This window comes from Saccopteryx bilineata, chromosome 1, assembly GCF_036850765.1.
Source record: "Saccopteryx bilineata isolate mSacBil1 chromosome 1, mSacBil1_pri_phased_curated, whole genome shotgun sequence".
NCBI lineage: Eukaryota > Metazoa > Chordata > Mammalia > Chiroptera > Emballonuridae > Saccopteryx > Saccopteryx bilineata.
The window spans coordinates 253428199-253445530 of record NC_089490.1 but is presented as its reverse complement, the minus strand read 5'-3'; the positions used below and the strand labels follow the sequence as shown (position 1 = coordinate 253445530).

At 44.4% G+C, this 17332-nt stretch overlaps 1 protein-coding gene across 1 annotated transcript in view; it reads right to left on the bottom strand.

The window, feature by feature from the left end:
- The window catches only part of MTREX (Mtr4 exosome RNA helicase), a 61214-nt gene that overhangs the window by 12233 nt on the left and 31649 nt on the right, over window positions 1-17332 (bottom strand). The window contains exons 16-22 of the mRNA XM_066240816.1: window positions 15806-15956; window positions 12735-12907; window positions 12048-12116; window positions 9375-9503; window positions 6976-7086; window positions 5016-5204; window positions 3561-3724 (exon numbers count right to left, since the gene is read on the bottom strand). Of these exons, the coding sequence (XP_066096913.1) occupies window positions 3561-3724; window positions 5016-5204; window positions 6976-7086; window positions 9375-9503; window positions 12048-12116; window positions 12735-12907; window positions 15806-15956 (986 nt within the window). The remainder of the gene's footprint in view (window positions 1-3560; window positions 3725-5015; window positions 5205-6975; window positions 7087-9374; window positions 9504-12047; window positions 12117-12734; window positions 12908-15805; window positions 15957-17332) is intronic.

Sequence of the window (17332 nt, the reverse complement as noted above, 5' to 3'; positions counted from 1 at the left end):
AAAATACGGTATTTTAAAAAATTTTAACAAGTTATACTTTTGGTGAAGAGAGAATGGTCAGCTTCTTTGCTCCATAATTATATATTTTCACATTCTGACTCAAGAATTAGAATGACAAATACAACAATTTTTTTCCCATAACCTGTTTCTTATCAATTTCCTTATGTTTACAACTGTCTTCAGTAGCTGGCCACTTAAGAGCCCATTCAAGAAAAGCCGAGTGCACAAACTATAACAGATGAAAAGCAGGGGTGGTCCAGATCCTGACTGCAGAAGGAGACATAACTACATCCTCCCTGCTTAGCAGAACGTTGAATTAAACAAGAACCTTAGATTTTCCTCTGCCCTCAGCACTACGCTGTCACCCGCTGGCTCCCGAGTGAGAGATGCACGTGAGTCTGAGACTCGGTTCATGCGAGTGGTTTCTCCACCATCCCGCATCATCCCTTTGTCTAGTGTGCTGTCTCTGGGCTCCTCTTCTGATTTGCTAATAAAACCTTTCCTGCTTGGTTTTCTTTTTGTCATCATGAGAGGAGGAAAAAATATTCTGAATGCTCAACTGCGTCAACAGAAGCTAAAAAAGACTACCAAGACATGTCTCTAGGGCTCTGTATCGGCGCTCCACAGGGTATTATGTGTCGTACTGATCTCACATTATGTAGTTGCATGAAAGGTCCAATGACTCATCATTAATTATAATAATGCTACTCTATTTCTTAAAAAAGCAAACAGTTTTTTTGGAAACTTCTAAAAAAAATAAAAGTCATGAACTAGCCACCTTTACAAACAGTTATAACAATTCAAAAACACAGCTAAAGAGGCCACGTGGATTCCCAATGGTAGATGGAGAGTTAAGCACCGCAAGGAAGACTGCACAGACTGGGCAGGGTCACTTCAAGGAACTGCAGGCTAACGCAGGGGGCAGAAGAGAAAGAATCGCAGAACAAGGATCTAACAGTTGATACAGGTGATTACATTAAGAATGTGGAGGGCCTACAATCAGATTAGAGACATCCAGAACAAGTCTCAGAAGATGGAGGGAGCATGAGGGACTGGCAGGATGGAAGTGCGAGAGAGGTCACGCTGGTGACAGGAAGGTCCATGTGTGGGGCATGATGGCAGACAGGCAGGCCACGGAGTGCCAGGGCGAGAAGACATGGAATTAGGGAGCTCATCCTGCAGCAGAGAGGCAGGCGGTTGCCAGCAGAGGGACGGAAGACTGGGCTTGTACACAGGCCCTGGGAGCTGTGGGGAGGGCGGGCTGCAGACTCAAGAAGGAGGCGTCTGGCAGCAGGTCTACAGCAGGGCTACCGCAGCGCAGGAAGGGAGCAGCAAGCATGCAGGTCAGTCAGTGCAGCAGTGACCAGGGCCAGAGGGAGGGACACCATCTGGGATGGCGAGGGGAGAGAAGGGAAAGGACTTGCGGATGACTCCCAAGTCTTTTCCTAGTGGCTGGGACTTACTCAGCAAAACAGAGACCAGAGAGAGAAGCAAACTTAGGGGGAAAGGAAATGTACTTGAAACATTCTATTTTACAATAAACTCAATACCATTCTTCCAAGACTAAATTTAGCTACAAGTACCTTACAGAAATTAATGCCTACATTAATTACTAACTACTATACAATATCACAAAGAAACAACTCCAGTGACATTAATTTTGGCTGATGAATTAATAGACCAGTGCTGTGGTCTGGGCTGACTCCTGGGGAAATTATCCACCTCAAGGTGCTCAGCTTTCTTTAGCTCCAGGGCGGGACAGGTGACCTTCCTCACAGGCTGAAGGAAAACTAGAAGCCCAGGGGAAACAATGTGAAGAACTGTTGTATTTGGCTCATGAAGTGGCTAAAAAGTGACTCTGAATTAGTGCACGAGCACTTAAAAATCAAGAGATTTCACCTAAAATTCTGGGTTGCTGGCTTTTCTAAATTCAAAAATCTGATTATCACATTCTTCTCTAACAATAGCTAACTGGACCTGGGTGTTTGCTGCCCATTCTGGTGGCCCAGAGCTGTCCTGCTCAGCAGTCCCCACCCGGTTCCTGCAGACACTGGTGTTTTTTTTTTTTCTTTTCTTAAGTTGGAAACGGGGAGGCAGTCAGACAGACTCCCGCATGCGCCCGACTGGGATCCACCCGGCATGCCTACCAGGGGGCGATGCTCTGCCCATCTGGGGCGTTGCTCTGTTGCAACCAGAGCCATTCTAGCACCTGAGGCAGAGGCCATGGAGCCATCCCCAGCGCTCAGGCCAACTTTGCTCCAATGGAGCCTTGGCTGCAGGAAGGGAAGAGAGAGACAAAGAGAGGAATGAGAGGGGGAGGGGTGGAGAAGCAGATGGGCACTTCTCCTGTGTGCCCTGGCCGGGAATCGAACCCGGGTCTCCTGCACGCCAGGCCGACACTCTACCACTGAGCCAACCGGCCAGGGCCAACACTGGCGTTCTTAACATTCGACCCGAGGACCAACAAAAGCACCCATGGGAATCCTGCCTGCACCATCTGAAACCACATCCACGGCCTTCGTCCTCAGGCCTTGTCCTTCAGGCCATGAGGAGCCCCTGAAAAGGACATAGAAAGCTGTTGTAAAAATGTTTTTTGTGGACTCTCTGAGATTAGTGGTCAGAACTATGGACAAAACAAAGCATATCTTCGGGTTGACAGCAATCTTGTGGGACCACAAAGCCAAAACCAGCCAATGAGCCCTCCTGACTTGCTAATCCATGAAACCACCACAGAATGACATGACTTGTTTCAATCCAATTGGTTTTAAGGTCATGTGTAATGTTCTAAAAGATTAACAAAACAGACAATGGCTTATATCCCATTTTAAGCTGTGGCCTATAACAGGTTATGCTGGAATACTTTTTTGTAGTATAAGACTTCAAAGCCTCCTGCACATACAGAATAATGGTTATTAGACTGAGATTCAAGATGGAGAAATGTAATTTTAAAAAGAAAGGATACAAAATTACATATAAAATAAGATTACAGCCCTGGCTGGTGGCTCCATGGATAGAACGTTGGCCTGGCATATGGATGTCCAGGGTTCGGTTCCTGGTGTGGGCACACAGGGGAAGCAACCATCTGCTTCTCCACCCCTCCCTCTACCCCTCCTGCAACCAGTGGCTCAATTGGTTCGAGTGTGGCCCTGGGCACTGAGAATGGCTCGGTTGGTCTGAGCATGTTAGCCTCAGGTGCTAAAAATGGCTCGGCTGATTCAAGCATCAGCCCGACAGGATTGCCCGGTGGATCTCAGTCAGGGAACATGCAGGAATCTGTCTCACTATCTCCTCTCCTCTCACTTGGAGAAGGGAAAATAAATAAATGCAGTTACAATTATATAAAAATTCCACACAAATTAAAATAAAGAGAAATAACATCAAAATGCCAATGGTACTTGTATCAACCAATGGGATCTAAGAGGTTTAAGAAAACTTCCCTTTTCTAAAATTTCTCAATTTCCTGGTCAAAACCTGCATTTAAGAGGAAAGGTGCTGTCCCAACTTCAGAACTGCGAGCTGCGCTCTTTCCTGAGACCCACCACCCATGGGCCCAGTATCACCTGCTTATCTCACAGGCCACGCGGCCCTTCATCTCAATGACGTCGGAGGAGGTGGCGAAGCCCAGGCGCCGGAGGACGCGTTTGCGGCACTTGAGCTCGTCCATCTGCAGCACGGTCCTCGCCTTCTTCAGCTCTCGCTTCGCAGACTTGATGTCCATCGCAATCTGAGGCGATGAACGGGAAAGAATGATAGGGTATAAGAATGGTTCCTCTTGACTGCCTACACGTCCCCCATGATGCCCTGAAAAGGGTTCCTTCTCTCTGTCCTCAAATTACGTCACCAGTCTGCCTAGTGCAAAGCTAGAAATGACTCTAGCAGTAGCAAGAGGACAGGTCTTTGTCCTACAGACAGAGATGAAAGCTTCCAAGTCTGATGCATTTCCAGGTTGTCCTTTAGAGCGGTGAGCCTTAGAATTCAGTGGTAAGTACTACACGCAGTTCACCTAAGACAAGAGGACAGCACACTCTGGGCTCTGGACTGACACTCATCCACCATGCCACCACAGGTCAGGCCTGTCTAAATTCATGATTCGGAACAGCTATAGGAACGCCTTTTCTGCTTAGAGATTACAGCTAATTACCATAAAGAGCTGAGCAACCACAGCGTCTTACCATCAGGGTGGCCACAACAAAAAGCAGGCAATACCACGTGCTGGTGAGGGCATGGAGAAAGTTGAGTTCTTGTCAACTGCTGGTGGGGAGGTAAAGTGGTACAGCCACTCTGGCAAAGTTTAACAGTTTTTCAGTCAAACCTTGAGTTACTACTAATTCCACCCAAGCGAAAGGAAAACACTGTCCACAAAAAAACTTAGACATAACTGTTCCCAGTAGCATTATTCATAATAGCCGGGGTAGAAACCCCCAAGTGCCCATCGCTGACAAATGGTGAAACAAAGCTCAGTACACCACCCAATGGAATCAAGTGCTGACTCCTGCAGCTACACGAGAGCACGAATGAGCCCTGAAGACACTGTGATAAGTGGAAGAGGGCCAACAGAAAAGGCCAAACCCCATATGTTTTACTGACACAAACTCTCCAGAACAGGGAACGCAGAGGCAGAAAGCAAATATGTGGCCACCAGGAACTGGAGGGTGGGGAGACGGGAGTGACTGCTAATCAGTACTAAGATTCTTCCGGGGTGACGACAATGTTCTGAGATTGCACTGTGGTTACGGCTGCAGAGAGTTGTGAATATACTAAAAACCGCTGAACTGTGAGCTTTAAAAGGGTGAATATTATGCTATGTGGATTATATCTCATAAATAATATTAATAAACAAACTCGATCAAATGCCAAACCGCAGCAAAATGATCTTCATCTTGTCTTGTTAAAAGTCAATAGTTGACTTAAAAGATAGATCCCTGTTACAGCTGACAACCAACAGAAGAATATGAAAAGTGCCTATTATTTATGACCTACCTAGATTCCAGGATAAAAACAGGTTTCTGCCATACCTGGGCCTTTTTCTCGCAGAGTGTGTACACAGTTTCCAGGTTCGGGTCATTGTGCAGGGGATGGGAATACATCCGGTGCTCAAAAGCCTCCACCTTCTGGATGACCTTCTTCAGCCCCTGATCTTGAATGCCCATATCATCAATAGGGTCTAACAAAGGAACGCCGTCAGGAAAGCGTTTCTGAACTTCCTGAGACGAAGCATTTGTTTAATTAATTTTTCATTTACAGACAAAAGAGTGAAAACTAAACTAGATTAGCATTTTCTTTTGTTTTTCCTTTGCACAAACACAAAAATAAAAAGGCTGCTGATACTGTGCATAGTTTTGAATTTCCCACGCTAATCAGTGCACTTCCCACTGAGCTTGTTTCTGACTTCTGAATTGCTGTACTGTGGGTTTGCTGATACAAGACTGTGCTCTACCTTATTAATAATCCAGTAGAGTTCAATAGTTTTGGATGTGGCACAACTTACTGATAACCCATTATTTCATATTTGGGTTAAAACTTCTTTTCATCATAAATAATCCTGCACTGAACCTCTCTTAAGGGTGTGCTGCTCTGTTTTCAATTTTCTGATTATTTCCTTGGGGCTGGATCCCAGGGAGGACAGGACTGAGTCAAAAGACGTAAACTGCCCTGGCCGGTTGGCTCAGTGGTGGAGCGTCAGCCTGGCATGCAGGAGTCCCGGGATCGATTCCCGGACAGGGCACATAGGAGAGGCGCCCATCTGCTTCTCCACCCCTCCCCCTCTTCTTCCTCTCTGTCTCTCTCTTCTCCTCCTGCAGCCGAGGCTCCATTGGAGCAAAAGATGGCCCGGGCACTGGGGATGGCTCCTTGGCCTCTGCCCAAGGCGCTATGGTCGCGGCAGAGTGACGCCCCCTGGTGGGCATGCCGGGTGGATCCCGGTCGGGCGCATGCGGGAGTCTGTCTGACTGCCTCCCCGTTTCCAGCTTCAGAAAAATACAAAAAAAAAAAAAAAAAAAAAAAAAAAAAGACGTAAACTTGTTAAAGGGTCCAGGTCACTATTGCTACCTTTTTTTTTTACACGGTTTCACTGTAAATATAATAAGCACAAGCGTTCAGAGAAGGGACACTTCACAGACTGGCACTCCCTGGGAGGTTGCCAGAGTCGTGGATAGGCTTTAAAGGTAAGATAGGATTTGGCCAGTTTGAAATTAAATAGGTACATCCAGAAACAATTTGTAAAACTCTGAAGAGAATTATTCATGTTGAGGAAGCCCACCTGCAGACTGCAGCCTACAAGTTCCCCTGAAAGCTTCCTGTCCTTGGCTTTTGTTCCCTTAGACTCTAGAGTAGAGCCTGGGTACACAGGAAATGCTAACTGAAGTGTTTATTGACTAAATAACAAAGCTGCTTCTTCTTATATGGAAAATAACATTTTCTAGAAAGTAAAATTTTTTTGGTTGTTGGAAAAATAAAAACTATGTCATCCATTTACTAACAATACTAAAAGATGGCTCACAGCCCTGGCATGTGATTGGCCACGCCTGCAGTGACTTTCCCTCCTAACCTGCTGGTGTGGAAAGTATCTCTGTGCTCCCATGAGGCTCCTTCAGTCACTCACTGTCGGCAGAGTCAAAGGGGGGACAGTGGACGGATGGGCAGTCCTGTTGCCACCACCTTTATTAAAAGAACTGCTCTGGGCCCTGGCCCGAGAGCTCAGCTGGTCAGAGCACTGTCACAACAGGCAGAGGCTGTGGTCCTATCCCCGGTCAGGGTGCATACAGAACCAGAACCATGTTTCTGTCTCTCTCTATTCCTTCCTCTCTAAAATCAACCAATAAATTTTATACAAAATTTTAAAAGGAACTAACTCTACTGGTCATGTTTATAGTTTTCTGAAAGAAAGCAATATATTTAAAAGCATCTCAGTTGCCTCATTATAAACCCTACTTATGTGCACATAAACCTTCTAATTTATAAAATCAACACACATACCTGTATAGACTTCAGAACACTCTGCCTATTGTCCAGTGGCCGCAGGTCCTTAGGGATATAGAGGCGGACACTGCTGATGGCGGACAGGAGATGCACCAGAACCGGAACCACCTGCCAACAGAGAGCCAGAGGGCTAGAGCTGTGTGTGGCCCAAGCTGACCGCTCTCTCAGTCAGTTTAAAGCCCTAAGAGGAAGCTGCGCTTATGTGTGACAGGTAGAGCAAATACAAAGTAAACACTGTGGAAGCTTTCATCTTAGTAGAGACTATATTTTAAAAGTAAAAGCTAATTCAAACTTCCAAATAACCGGCAAAGTATTCTCCTTCAGTTGGGAACAGTTCCCTAGTGTTCCCATGACTCGTTTCTGCATGTCCACATTATCCTGTAGAGAACCTGCAATTCGGGTTTGTCTAACCATGAGGACTCGTCAGTTCCAGTTAGTCGCTTTTGGCAGAAGGGACTTTTTTTTGGTCTTCTCTGTCCACTGGGCAGTATTACTGGTGAATCAACTTGGGATCACTGGATTGCAATGCTCACTGCTATATCCCCACTGTCAGGTTATCGCTGCCCTTTACAGTTACTAAGAGATGTATGGAAGTCACTGTGGAAAATAGACTGCAAGAAAGCTGACAGAAGCTGCACGGGACACCTCATACCTCAAGTCAGAGGAGAGAAGCTGACTTCCCCTCTAGCTCATCAACCGCCCTCAGTGGTGCTGCAGTCATTGCAGCCGAGAGCTGAGCTCTCCCCTAAACTGCCCACGCAGCTCTTCTCCACGCCCAGGACTCCCACTCAGGACACTGACAAAAGCATGCAACATTAGACACATGTTCCTGAGCACAGGCCTCCTTGGTTCTACTCTCATGCCTGTCGCTTGTCCACACAGAACAGAACTTGGAGCTCTTCCCAAAGAGGGATGTTTCCTGTTCTGTATGTGCTGGGAATGCAATTGTCTGAAAAAAACAACCCCTAATTCTCCTACAAGTCTGCTGGGTTTTTCAATAGTTCTTTTATAAAGTCTTCTTCACTAACCTGGCCCCACCCCTGCTACCCCAGAGGATTTGTCTTTGATGTTCACCTAGCCCCCCCCCCCCCCACTGAGCACTTTGTGCTCCCCACCATTAAGCAGCAAGCCCCTCTGGAAGGTAGAGGCTACACAGCTAATTCATGCTGACCCCCCCCTTTCCTTAGCAGCGTATGCTAAACCAAACTGATTCCAGTGCTCCTGCAGCTCGATGTTCCTGTCTGTCTCTCTCCCCACCGCTCTCTTAAAAACAGTGTTACAGGACCACTACACACCAATTACACCTCAACTAAGAAACACTGTGACAGGAGTAGACAGACACTCAGTGTGCTCGGGTTCCAGTGCAGGGAACCCCACAAAAGCTGTCTGCCATGAAAGGGGAACGCTGGGACATGCACCCCAGGTGCCTTTTCAAAGGTCCCCTTGGGTACAGTAAATATATGCCAAAGTGCGAGTTTTAGCCTCATTTAGAGTTAAGCAGTCACACAGTCAAGTAAACATTAAAGGAAAAGAGTCATGCAATTTCACTGGTGGTCAAGTTCTGGAGAACTGATAGAAGACTGGGGAACAGAGACCAAAGGGCTATCTGGTGTCCAGAATGATAATTATTCTTCAAAATCATTATGTTAAAATGTCTAATAACGACCAGTCTTCTAAACTGCTGCCACTCCAAACTGCACAGTCATTTAACTGACCCAGGGGTGCTTATGCCGCTGCCATGGCACACCAGACCTTCTACAACTGAAGCTCACTAGAACACACACCAGTAGCACGGCTCTTCCTACACAGCGGGCAGGCAGCACACTCCTAAAGCAATGTGTAAAAATAACACAACTACAGTATGACATTTGCTTTCTAATACACAGTTGAAATTTCTACAATAAGGTATTACCTACAATTATTTTAAAATGAAATAGACATTCAAGAAATAGGGGGTCTCATGGCAAACTGAATTTTTATATTTCATTAAAAGTACATGTAAATTCAATGACTGTATGGAGTTCTTCATTATCAAACCATTGCTTAAATCATTTTCACAGGAATGTAATAAGCGACATGGATGAAAATAACACTAAAATTATTGGATTATAAAAATAACAAAACATCTTTACAGCCCAGGTAAAATTCAACTGCTTATGAAAAGTTAAACTACTTTTTCTCTTCCATTTTGTCATTATCGACCGTGCCAAAGCTGAGAGAAACGGAAGAGAGCCTACATCTCATTACCAGGTTCCTAATAGGTAGATGGCTCTAACACACCTCACGATGCCTAGAACATACCCAGTCTAGACACCATGACGGCATGTCCGTTATACCGTGCGAAGGAACCGTAGCGACGACAGACGACGTAGACCCCCACACTGCGGGCAGCTTACCTGCATCTCACCCTTCTCGTCGGGCCGGGCGGGCTTGGCGGCCTCAGTGGCGGCATTCTTCAGGCTCTCGCGGCTGCAGCGCAGGAGCACCTCCACTACATACAAGGGGTCCAGTTCCCCAGAGCTGGGCTGGAAGACAGGGAGGGGAAGGTCTCTCGTTTGGATGCTGGACTGCATGCGTCCGGGACGGCATCCTCGGCACGCGGCCCGGCCTGGCTCACAGGAAGGAGGGCTCTCTCCGCCTCCAACGTGCTTCCCGGGGGGAAGAGAGCATGCACTCGGTACTTGGGAAGTTAAAAAGTGTGATCACTGTTTCTGTCATGACTGCGACAAAAATGCCATTTTAAGTGTCTAATGATTAGTTTATAACCATTTTTACTATATCAGAATTAGAAAAAAAAACCCTGAAATTATCAGTATCAAATAATGAACCTGTATCTTCAAATAACCCTAAACAACAAAAAATATAATGAAAGTAGGTTATTTTATTGCTTAATATACTGGTACCTCTGTAACATGGCTTCATATCATTTTATTAAATATTCCCTAATAAGACTTTATTCTCTAGTGAGATCTCGAGTCATATGGTCTAAGGACTATTCATGTTCTCTACACTATAATAATGTAGTTAAGAGCACTCTTTCTCACAGTAATAAAACCCTTTTTTTTCTTTGGTAAAGAATTCCTCTCTGCTTTTTCAATATTTGAATTAAAAATTTTCTTCTTCTCAGGAATTTCTTCCTCCCGGTACTCCAAATGCATCTTGTTTGTCTCTGCTGAAGCAGTTATCATGCTACCTAACACTTTCTTCATACTTGCCACCAACAGGCATTCTGTGTCTGTGGTCAATGAGATTGCTTATCAAACTGGGGTCAAATGAGGTAAGCTGTAAAAATCCTTCCAAAAATGTCCTGTAAATTAAAATTACTAGTCATTTTGATAAGTTATCAAAATGGTAATAAACTAAATATCCTTAGAAGCTCTTCAGTGGATTAGTGATTGATCATTAATCAAAATGACTATCACAGCCTGACCAGGCGGTGGCACAGTGGATACAGCGTCGGACTAGGATGCGGAAGACCCAGGTTCGAGACCCCGAGGTTGCCAGCTTGAGTGAGGGCTCATCTGGTTTGAGCAAAAGCTCACAGCCAGCCCAACATCGCTGGCTCAAGCAAGGGGTTACTTGGTCTTCTGAAGGCCCACAGTCAAGGCACATAAAAAAAAAAAAAAAAAAAAAGCCTGACCAGGCTGTGGCGCAGTGGATAGAGCGTCGGACTGGGATGCAGAGGACCCAGGTTTGAGACCCTGAGGTCGCCAGCTTGAGCATGGGCTCATCTGGTTTGAGCAAAAGCCCACCAGCTTGAACCCAAGGTCGCTGGCTCCAGCAAGGGGTTACTTGGTCTGCTGGAGGCCCGCGGTCAAGGCACATATGAGAAAGCAATCAATGAACAACTAAGGTGTCGCAACAAAAAACTCATAATTGATGCTTCTCATCTCTCTCTGTTCCTGTCTGTCTGTCCCTGTCTATCCCTCTCTCTGACTCACTCTCTGTCTCTGTAATAAATAAATAAATAAATAAATAAATAGGACTATCACAAACCTATGAATATAATTGTTTCTCCACAACAAATGGCTTCAGGATCTCAGAGTTTATTTACATATTTCAGGACTAATTTTTAATCTCAAAGCTTGATTCCTCATTGCTTCTATATACAGGCAGGACAATGAAGTTAATGACAACATCATGACAATGCCAACCCTAAGAGAGCACAGATATCTTGTGCAAATCCTTTAATTTAAAGACAAAGAAAGCTGTGCAGAGATACAAAGTATCTCACTTAGGGTCACATATTTGTAGATAACAGGCTCAGACCCACTGCAGCTAAAGAGAATATAAAAGAAAGTATAGCTGATTTAACTTCAAGACAGTCCCTCTTATAACAAATTAACAAAATCAACCTTAATTTCACATATAAGTAATCTTTTCAAAATCTTTATACAAATGATCAAAATCAACTTTACTATTGCCAGCATTTAGAGAACAAGTAAAACTGACCAGCTCGAGGAATATATAAAGGATTGATGAACTTGGAGAAAAAATATAAACGGTCATGAAATTAAAATTTATTGTTTAAGAAAAATAACCCATATCATTTTAAGCATAAATTTTAAGATTATTCAAAAAATTAATTCCTGATGGCAGAATTTATTACATCTTCTCTTAAGGTAACACTTTTTCCACTTTGATCAACTTCAGGAGGCTGAAAAAAACATTTCACTAACAGTTTACATAAAATCCCACTTTAAGAACAATGGTTTAGCCTGACTGGGCAGTGGCGCGGTAGATAGAGCGTCAGACCCAGGCTCAGACAGAGCGGAAGACCCAGGTTCAAGACTCTGAGGTTGCCAGCTTGAGCATGGGCTCATATGGTTTGAGCAAAAAAAGCTCACCAGCTTGGACCCAAGGTCGCTGGCTTGAGCAAGGGGTCACTTGGTCTGCTGAAGGCCCGCGGTTGGGGCACATATGAGAAAGCAATCAATGAACAACTAAGGTGTCGCAACAAAAAACTCATAATTAATGCTTCTCATCTCTCTCTGTTCCTGTCTGTCCCTATCTATCCCTCTCTCTGACTCTGTCTGTCTCTATAAGAAAAACAAAACACAATGGTTTACCTTAACATTTGACTTTTTTGAGAAATTCACCACTACTCCCCAGCCAAAATCATCTCCTTCATTCTTCACCTGGAGAGAAATAAGGCACAAGAACAAGAACATTTAAATTCAAAAGGCAACCTCAAACTCCCACCTCACATCACAGGCTAACAAAACTGAGTTTTCCCGGTAAAGTATATTTTGAAAGATCACTGTTAAACTTATGAAAAAAGACATTAATTCCACAGGGAAAAAAAACTGAACACCAAATTTCAGAGACCTCCGTATAGCAACAGGATCTCTCTTCTGGGAATTTCTCGATTCATTTGTGTTGCATTTCTCTGCCTTCTCATTTTGCGTAAAAGAAGGTTTTGGCCACTGGGGTCCACTGGGTGTGGCTTTGGAATCTCTCAATTATCAAACGAGTGTCAAGTTTATAGGTAATGAATTTCTCCTGGACTTAAAACTGCTTTTATTTTTAGATTTTATAACTGGAAATATTTTATATGTTAATTCTAAAACTGTCTACTTCAATATATAGTCTCCAAAATGAAAATCTGATTAATACCTCCCTTAACCAGAATCACATGAAACAAGTAAAACAACTATTATAGCAGGAAGCTTTTTACCAAGATAAGAAAATAGAAGAACTATTCAAAAAAAATACCAAATATTGAAATATCCAAATATTTAGTGAAAAAATCATACCTTCACTAAACGACCTGGTTGTAGAAATGGTAAGCAGTATTTCGGTTTGTGAATATATTCTTCAATTTCTTTCCCCAGTTTGGCCAGCTGCTGTCTAATCTTATAATAGATGACCACGCTTTCTTCATTTGGTATTACTATTTTATTATACTGTTCTTCTGAGTTCTTTACCTCTGCAAATAAAATACATGCACAACATCAAAGAAATGACAAAGCTCCTGTAGCTAACAGCAAAGACACATCCTTCCCCCACTACCACAGCAGGGCAGCGGCAGTCAGCCTGAACAGACACATGCATAGACCGGGAGCGAGCAGCAGCTGCAGAGACCACCTCCAGCAGGGCTCCCCGTTTTCTCACAGCTCCTCACCTCAGTAATTACAATCCGCATATGAATCTAACGGGCAGCAGTTTACTTGGTGAGTTATTCTCTCCTGTGGTGGAGGAGGGTACATCTAGGAGTTCTGCCCCATTCAACCCAGCACTGGGATGGCAGAAGTGTCCCACTTCAGCTCTTTCTAGTTTAAGAGCCGGAAGACACTAGTCGTAAATTAAATTTAAATCAAATAAAACAAAGTATTTAGGTCCTCAATGGCACTAGCACCACTGCAAATGCTCCACGGCCACAGGTACTACTGACTGCTGTGTGTGAGGGGCACAGACACAGACACTTTGGTTCTGATCTCAACTCTGCTGACAATCAAGTGTGCAACCTTAGACATGAACTAAACTTCTCCAGGTCTTTAAAAAATAATCTATAAAATAATGGCAAAGTTCCTTCCAGCTCTAGAGTCTGTAATGAAGAAGCCTCTCTTAATTAAGACATAAAAAATTAAGAAAAAAAAAGACTTTAATTTACTCAGATCTCAGCCCTTTCCCTTTTATAAAGACATGTTGCTATACTTGATTTGGCTTCATAAAAATTGAGAAGAGTCTTATCTACAAATGATAAAAAGATATCTCACATTTGCCTTTACTGTTAAATAAATCATAGTAGTGGTACCTTGAGATACGAACAGACCAACATACAAAATTTTTAAGATACGAGCTGCAACTCCGGTCCGTATTTTTCTTAGAGATCCGAGCGAAATTCCGAGATATGAGTTGTGATTCGGGAAGTTGCTGCTAGTTGGTGTGTTGGCGCAAGGGTCCAGTATCGGCAGTTTGATATATGAGCTGACTGACTTAAGAGCTGTTACAGAACGAATTAAATTTGTATCTCAAGGTACCACTATACCTTGAGTATAAAACAGAAATAATGTGTAGTCATTAAAAGTTGTATTTTTAAAAGACATTTGAAATTACATTTTTTTTTTTTAATTTTTCTGAAGCTGGAAACGGGGAGAGACAGTCAGACAGACTCCCGCATGCGCCCGACCAGGATCCACCTGGCATGCCCACCAGGGGCGATGCTCTGCCCACCAGGGGGCGATGCTCTGCCCCTCCGGGGCGTCGCTCTGCCACGACCAGAGCCACTCCAGCACCTGGGGCAGAGGCCAAGAAGCCATCCCCAGCGCCCGGGCCATCTTTGCTCCAATGGAGCCCTGGCTGCGGGAGAGGAAGAGAGAGACAGAGAGGAAGGGGGGGGGGTGGAGAAGCAAATGGGCACTTCTCCTATGTGCCCTGGCCGGGAATCGAACCCGGGTCCCCGCACGCCAGGTCGACGCTCTACCACTGAGCCAACCGGCCAGGGCCTGAAATTACATTTTAAAAAGCCAAATAGTGAGCTAGGCATAGAGAAATACTTGACAAATGGTAACAGCATGGGTACCGTGTCACCACTCTTAAACTGCGTATCTGACCCTGCCTTTAAAAACCAGCAGCTGTCTGAGCACAACCGTGGGGAACCACGTTACCAGAGCCTGCATGGCTGTCTCTATGGGAAATTATAAATTTTTAAATTTTCCTCTCTATCTTTTGCTGAATTTTCTGGGTTTTTTTCCTTTGACAATGACTATGCATTATTTTTTAACGACTAACCCAAACCAGTGTTTTCAATATTTACCTCTATTTTGGATTTTGGCCAGTTCTGCATGATGATCAGCTATACTATCTTCTAAGATAAGAATCAATGGACAATTCTACTTGAATGTAATTACCACCCAACACTTACTGCCTGAACTCCAGAAAGCATTATCTTTTCTTTTTGTTTTTTTGGGTTTTTTTTTTTTTTTTTTAATAGAGGAGAGGGAGAGACAGAGAGAGAGAGAGAGAGGAGAGACAGAAGGGGGGAGGAGCTGGAAGCATCAACTCCCATATGTGCCTCGACCAGGCAAGCCCAGGGTTTCGAACCGGCGACCTCAGCATTTCCAGGTCGCCGCTTTATCCACTGCGCCACCACAGGTCAGGCCCAGAAAGCATTATCTTAACCCTTTGAGTAGTGAGATTTTTCATGCTCGCTGACCCCTGGGAGTTTTTTTTTCAAAAAATAAAATTAGTTTGTTTTATTAACTTAAAATCATGTTTGTTTGATAACCAATTTATGGAAACAAGAAGAACATACATGTTCCTTTTTATAATGTTGCCTTACACATTTTTAAAATAAATCGAATGTACTCTGCATGGTCAGGAGGCACAAGGATGACGAACAAGAACGTTCGTAATATCAAAGGGTTAATATTAGCACTAGAAATTATGAAAAAGCTGAACTCGACTCTAAGTTAAAGTATCCTATTTCTTTAATCATTCATAAACTTGGGCTACAGCATTCTTTTATGAGAGTGAAAGAGTACAAGCCTACAGCACACGTGCTTCTTCCAGGTCAGATGTACACCAGGCTTTTTATTTCATCGTTACTCAGAAACAGCATCATCCTGCTACACATCTATAACAATAAATCTGAATCAACTACAGAGAGATATCCTGACAGGGTTTTGGTACTTCCACTTTAAAATTTTGTTGTTGGTTACGATGACCAGCTTACAGCTCTGACTTTACATTATGTAAGGAGCAAGATCTAGCTTACCAGGAAAAGAAAAAGAAAACAAAAGACCCCTCCCCCCACAAACCCAGTGGCCAAAGCAGCAGCAAGGCACACCACAGCTCAATGAGGCTGTGCGGGGCACACACTCACTCTCCACCACGCCTGGAATGGCCCTGTAATGCTGGAACTGGTAGAAGGACTTCTCCAGCATGTACTCAGGATTGATCTCTTCTACACGCAGCAAGTTCAAAACCATATTGTAGGTCAGGTGGAAAGCACTATTCAGAGGGTCAGCTGAGCCCTAAGAATGAAAAAACATCACTGCTTTAGGTTATTCAAATAAAGTCATACAAATTGTTTTACGTGTTAAATTGTTTAATAATTTAACTATGATAAGGAATACTAGAGAATTATTTTAGGTTCTTTCTTTAAAATGACCAATACAAAGTGATAAAACGGTTCATCTTTGAGAAGGTGAGGGAAACAAAACTAGAATCCCCAAATGGGACAGCAGCAGTTAAGATGCTGTTTGCCAGTGTGGCGCTCTATGCTGTCCATGCATTGGACAGCAGCAAATTTTGTGGCCCCGCCCCAGGGCATGGGGCAGCCGAGCAAGGTGACGCTCATTTCCTCACCAAGCAGTTAACTGCTGGCGTAAAAAGCTACCTTTTTCCTTCTGGCACAGTGACTGATGATAGTCAACATGGCGTTTCTCCATCAGCTAGCTCACACCCCTAACAAGGATGAGTATTCTGAGCAGGTGAGAGAAACACTGTAAGTCGCTGAAATCTAGGTTTCTTACTGCAGCATTCCCTACCCTGTGCTGAAGAGTACACTACATTTATTCAGAGTGACAGTTAAATAAGTCAGTATCTTGAAACCCTCAGCTTCCTAGAATGACATAAAACCATTCAGTAGCTCTAAACAGCATAGCAAAATACACACATACTCTCAGTATGGTCAGGGGCTCTTTTTTTTTTTTTTTGTATTTTTCTGAAGCTGGAAACGGGGAGAGACAGTCAGACAGACTCCCGCATGTGCCCGACCGGGATCCACCCGGCACGCCCACCAGGGGCGACGCTCTGTCCACCAGGGGGCGATGCTCTGCCCCTCCGGGGCGTCACTCTGCCGCGACCAGAGCCACTCTAGCACCTGGGGCAGAGGCCAAGGAGCCATCCCCAGCGCCCGGGCTATCTTTGCTCCAATGGAGCCTTGGCTGTGGGAGGGGAAGAGAGAGACAGAGAGGAAGGAGGGGGTGGGGGTGGAGAAGCAAATGGGCGCTTCTCCTATGTGCCCTGGCCGGAAATTGAACCCAGGTCCCCCGCATGCCAGGCCGACGCTCTACCGCTGAGCCAACCGGCCAGGGCCGGTCAGGGGCTCTTAAATGGAGGCTCATCCATGGGCCAACCTTGCTGCACTTAGAATTTTAAATGAATGCACAGAGGATTTTAGGAGAAGGAGCACAGCTTTCACTAGAATCTCAAAGGATGGCTGGCTTTCATCAACTCCCCAAATAATCAAGAGCCACTCACCCTAAGTGGATAGTGAGTCCTTTAAACCTTGATCTTCATCTACTTTTTCTTGAAAACAGGGACAGGGCTTAGTTTACACCTGTGGTACTGTGACTGTTAAAGCATCCCCTTTCACCCTTAAACAGTTCCCCCAATGTGGGTGCTA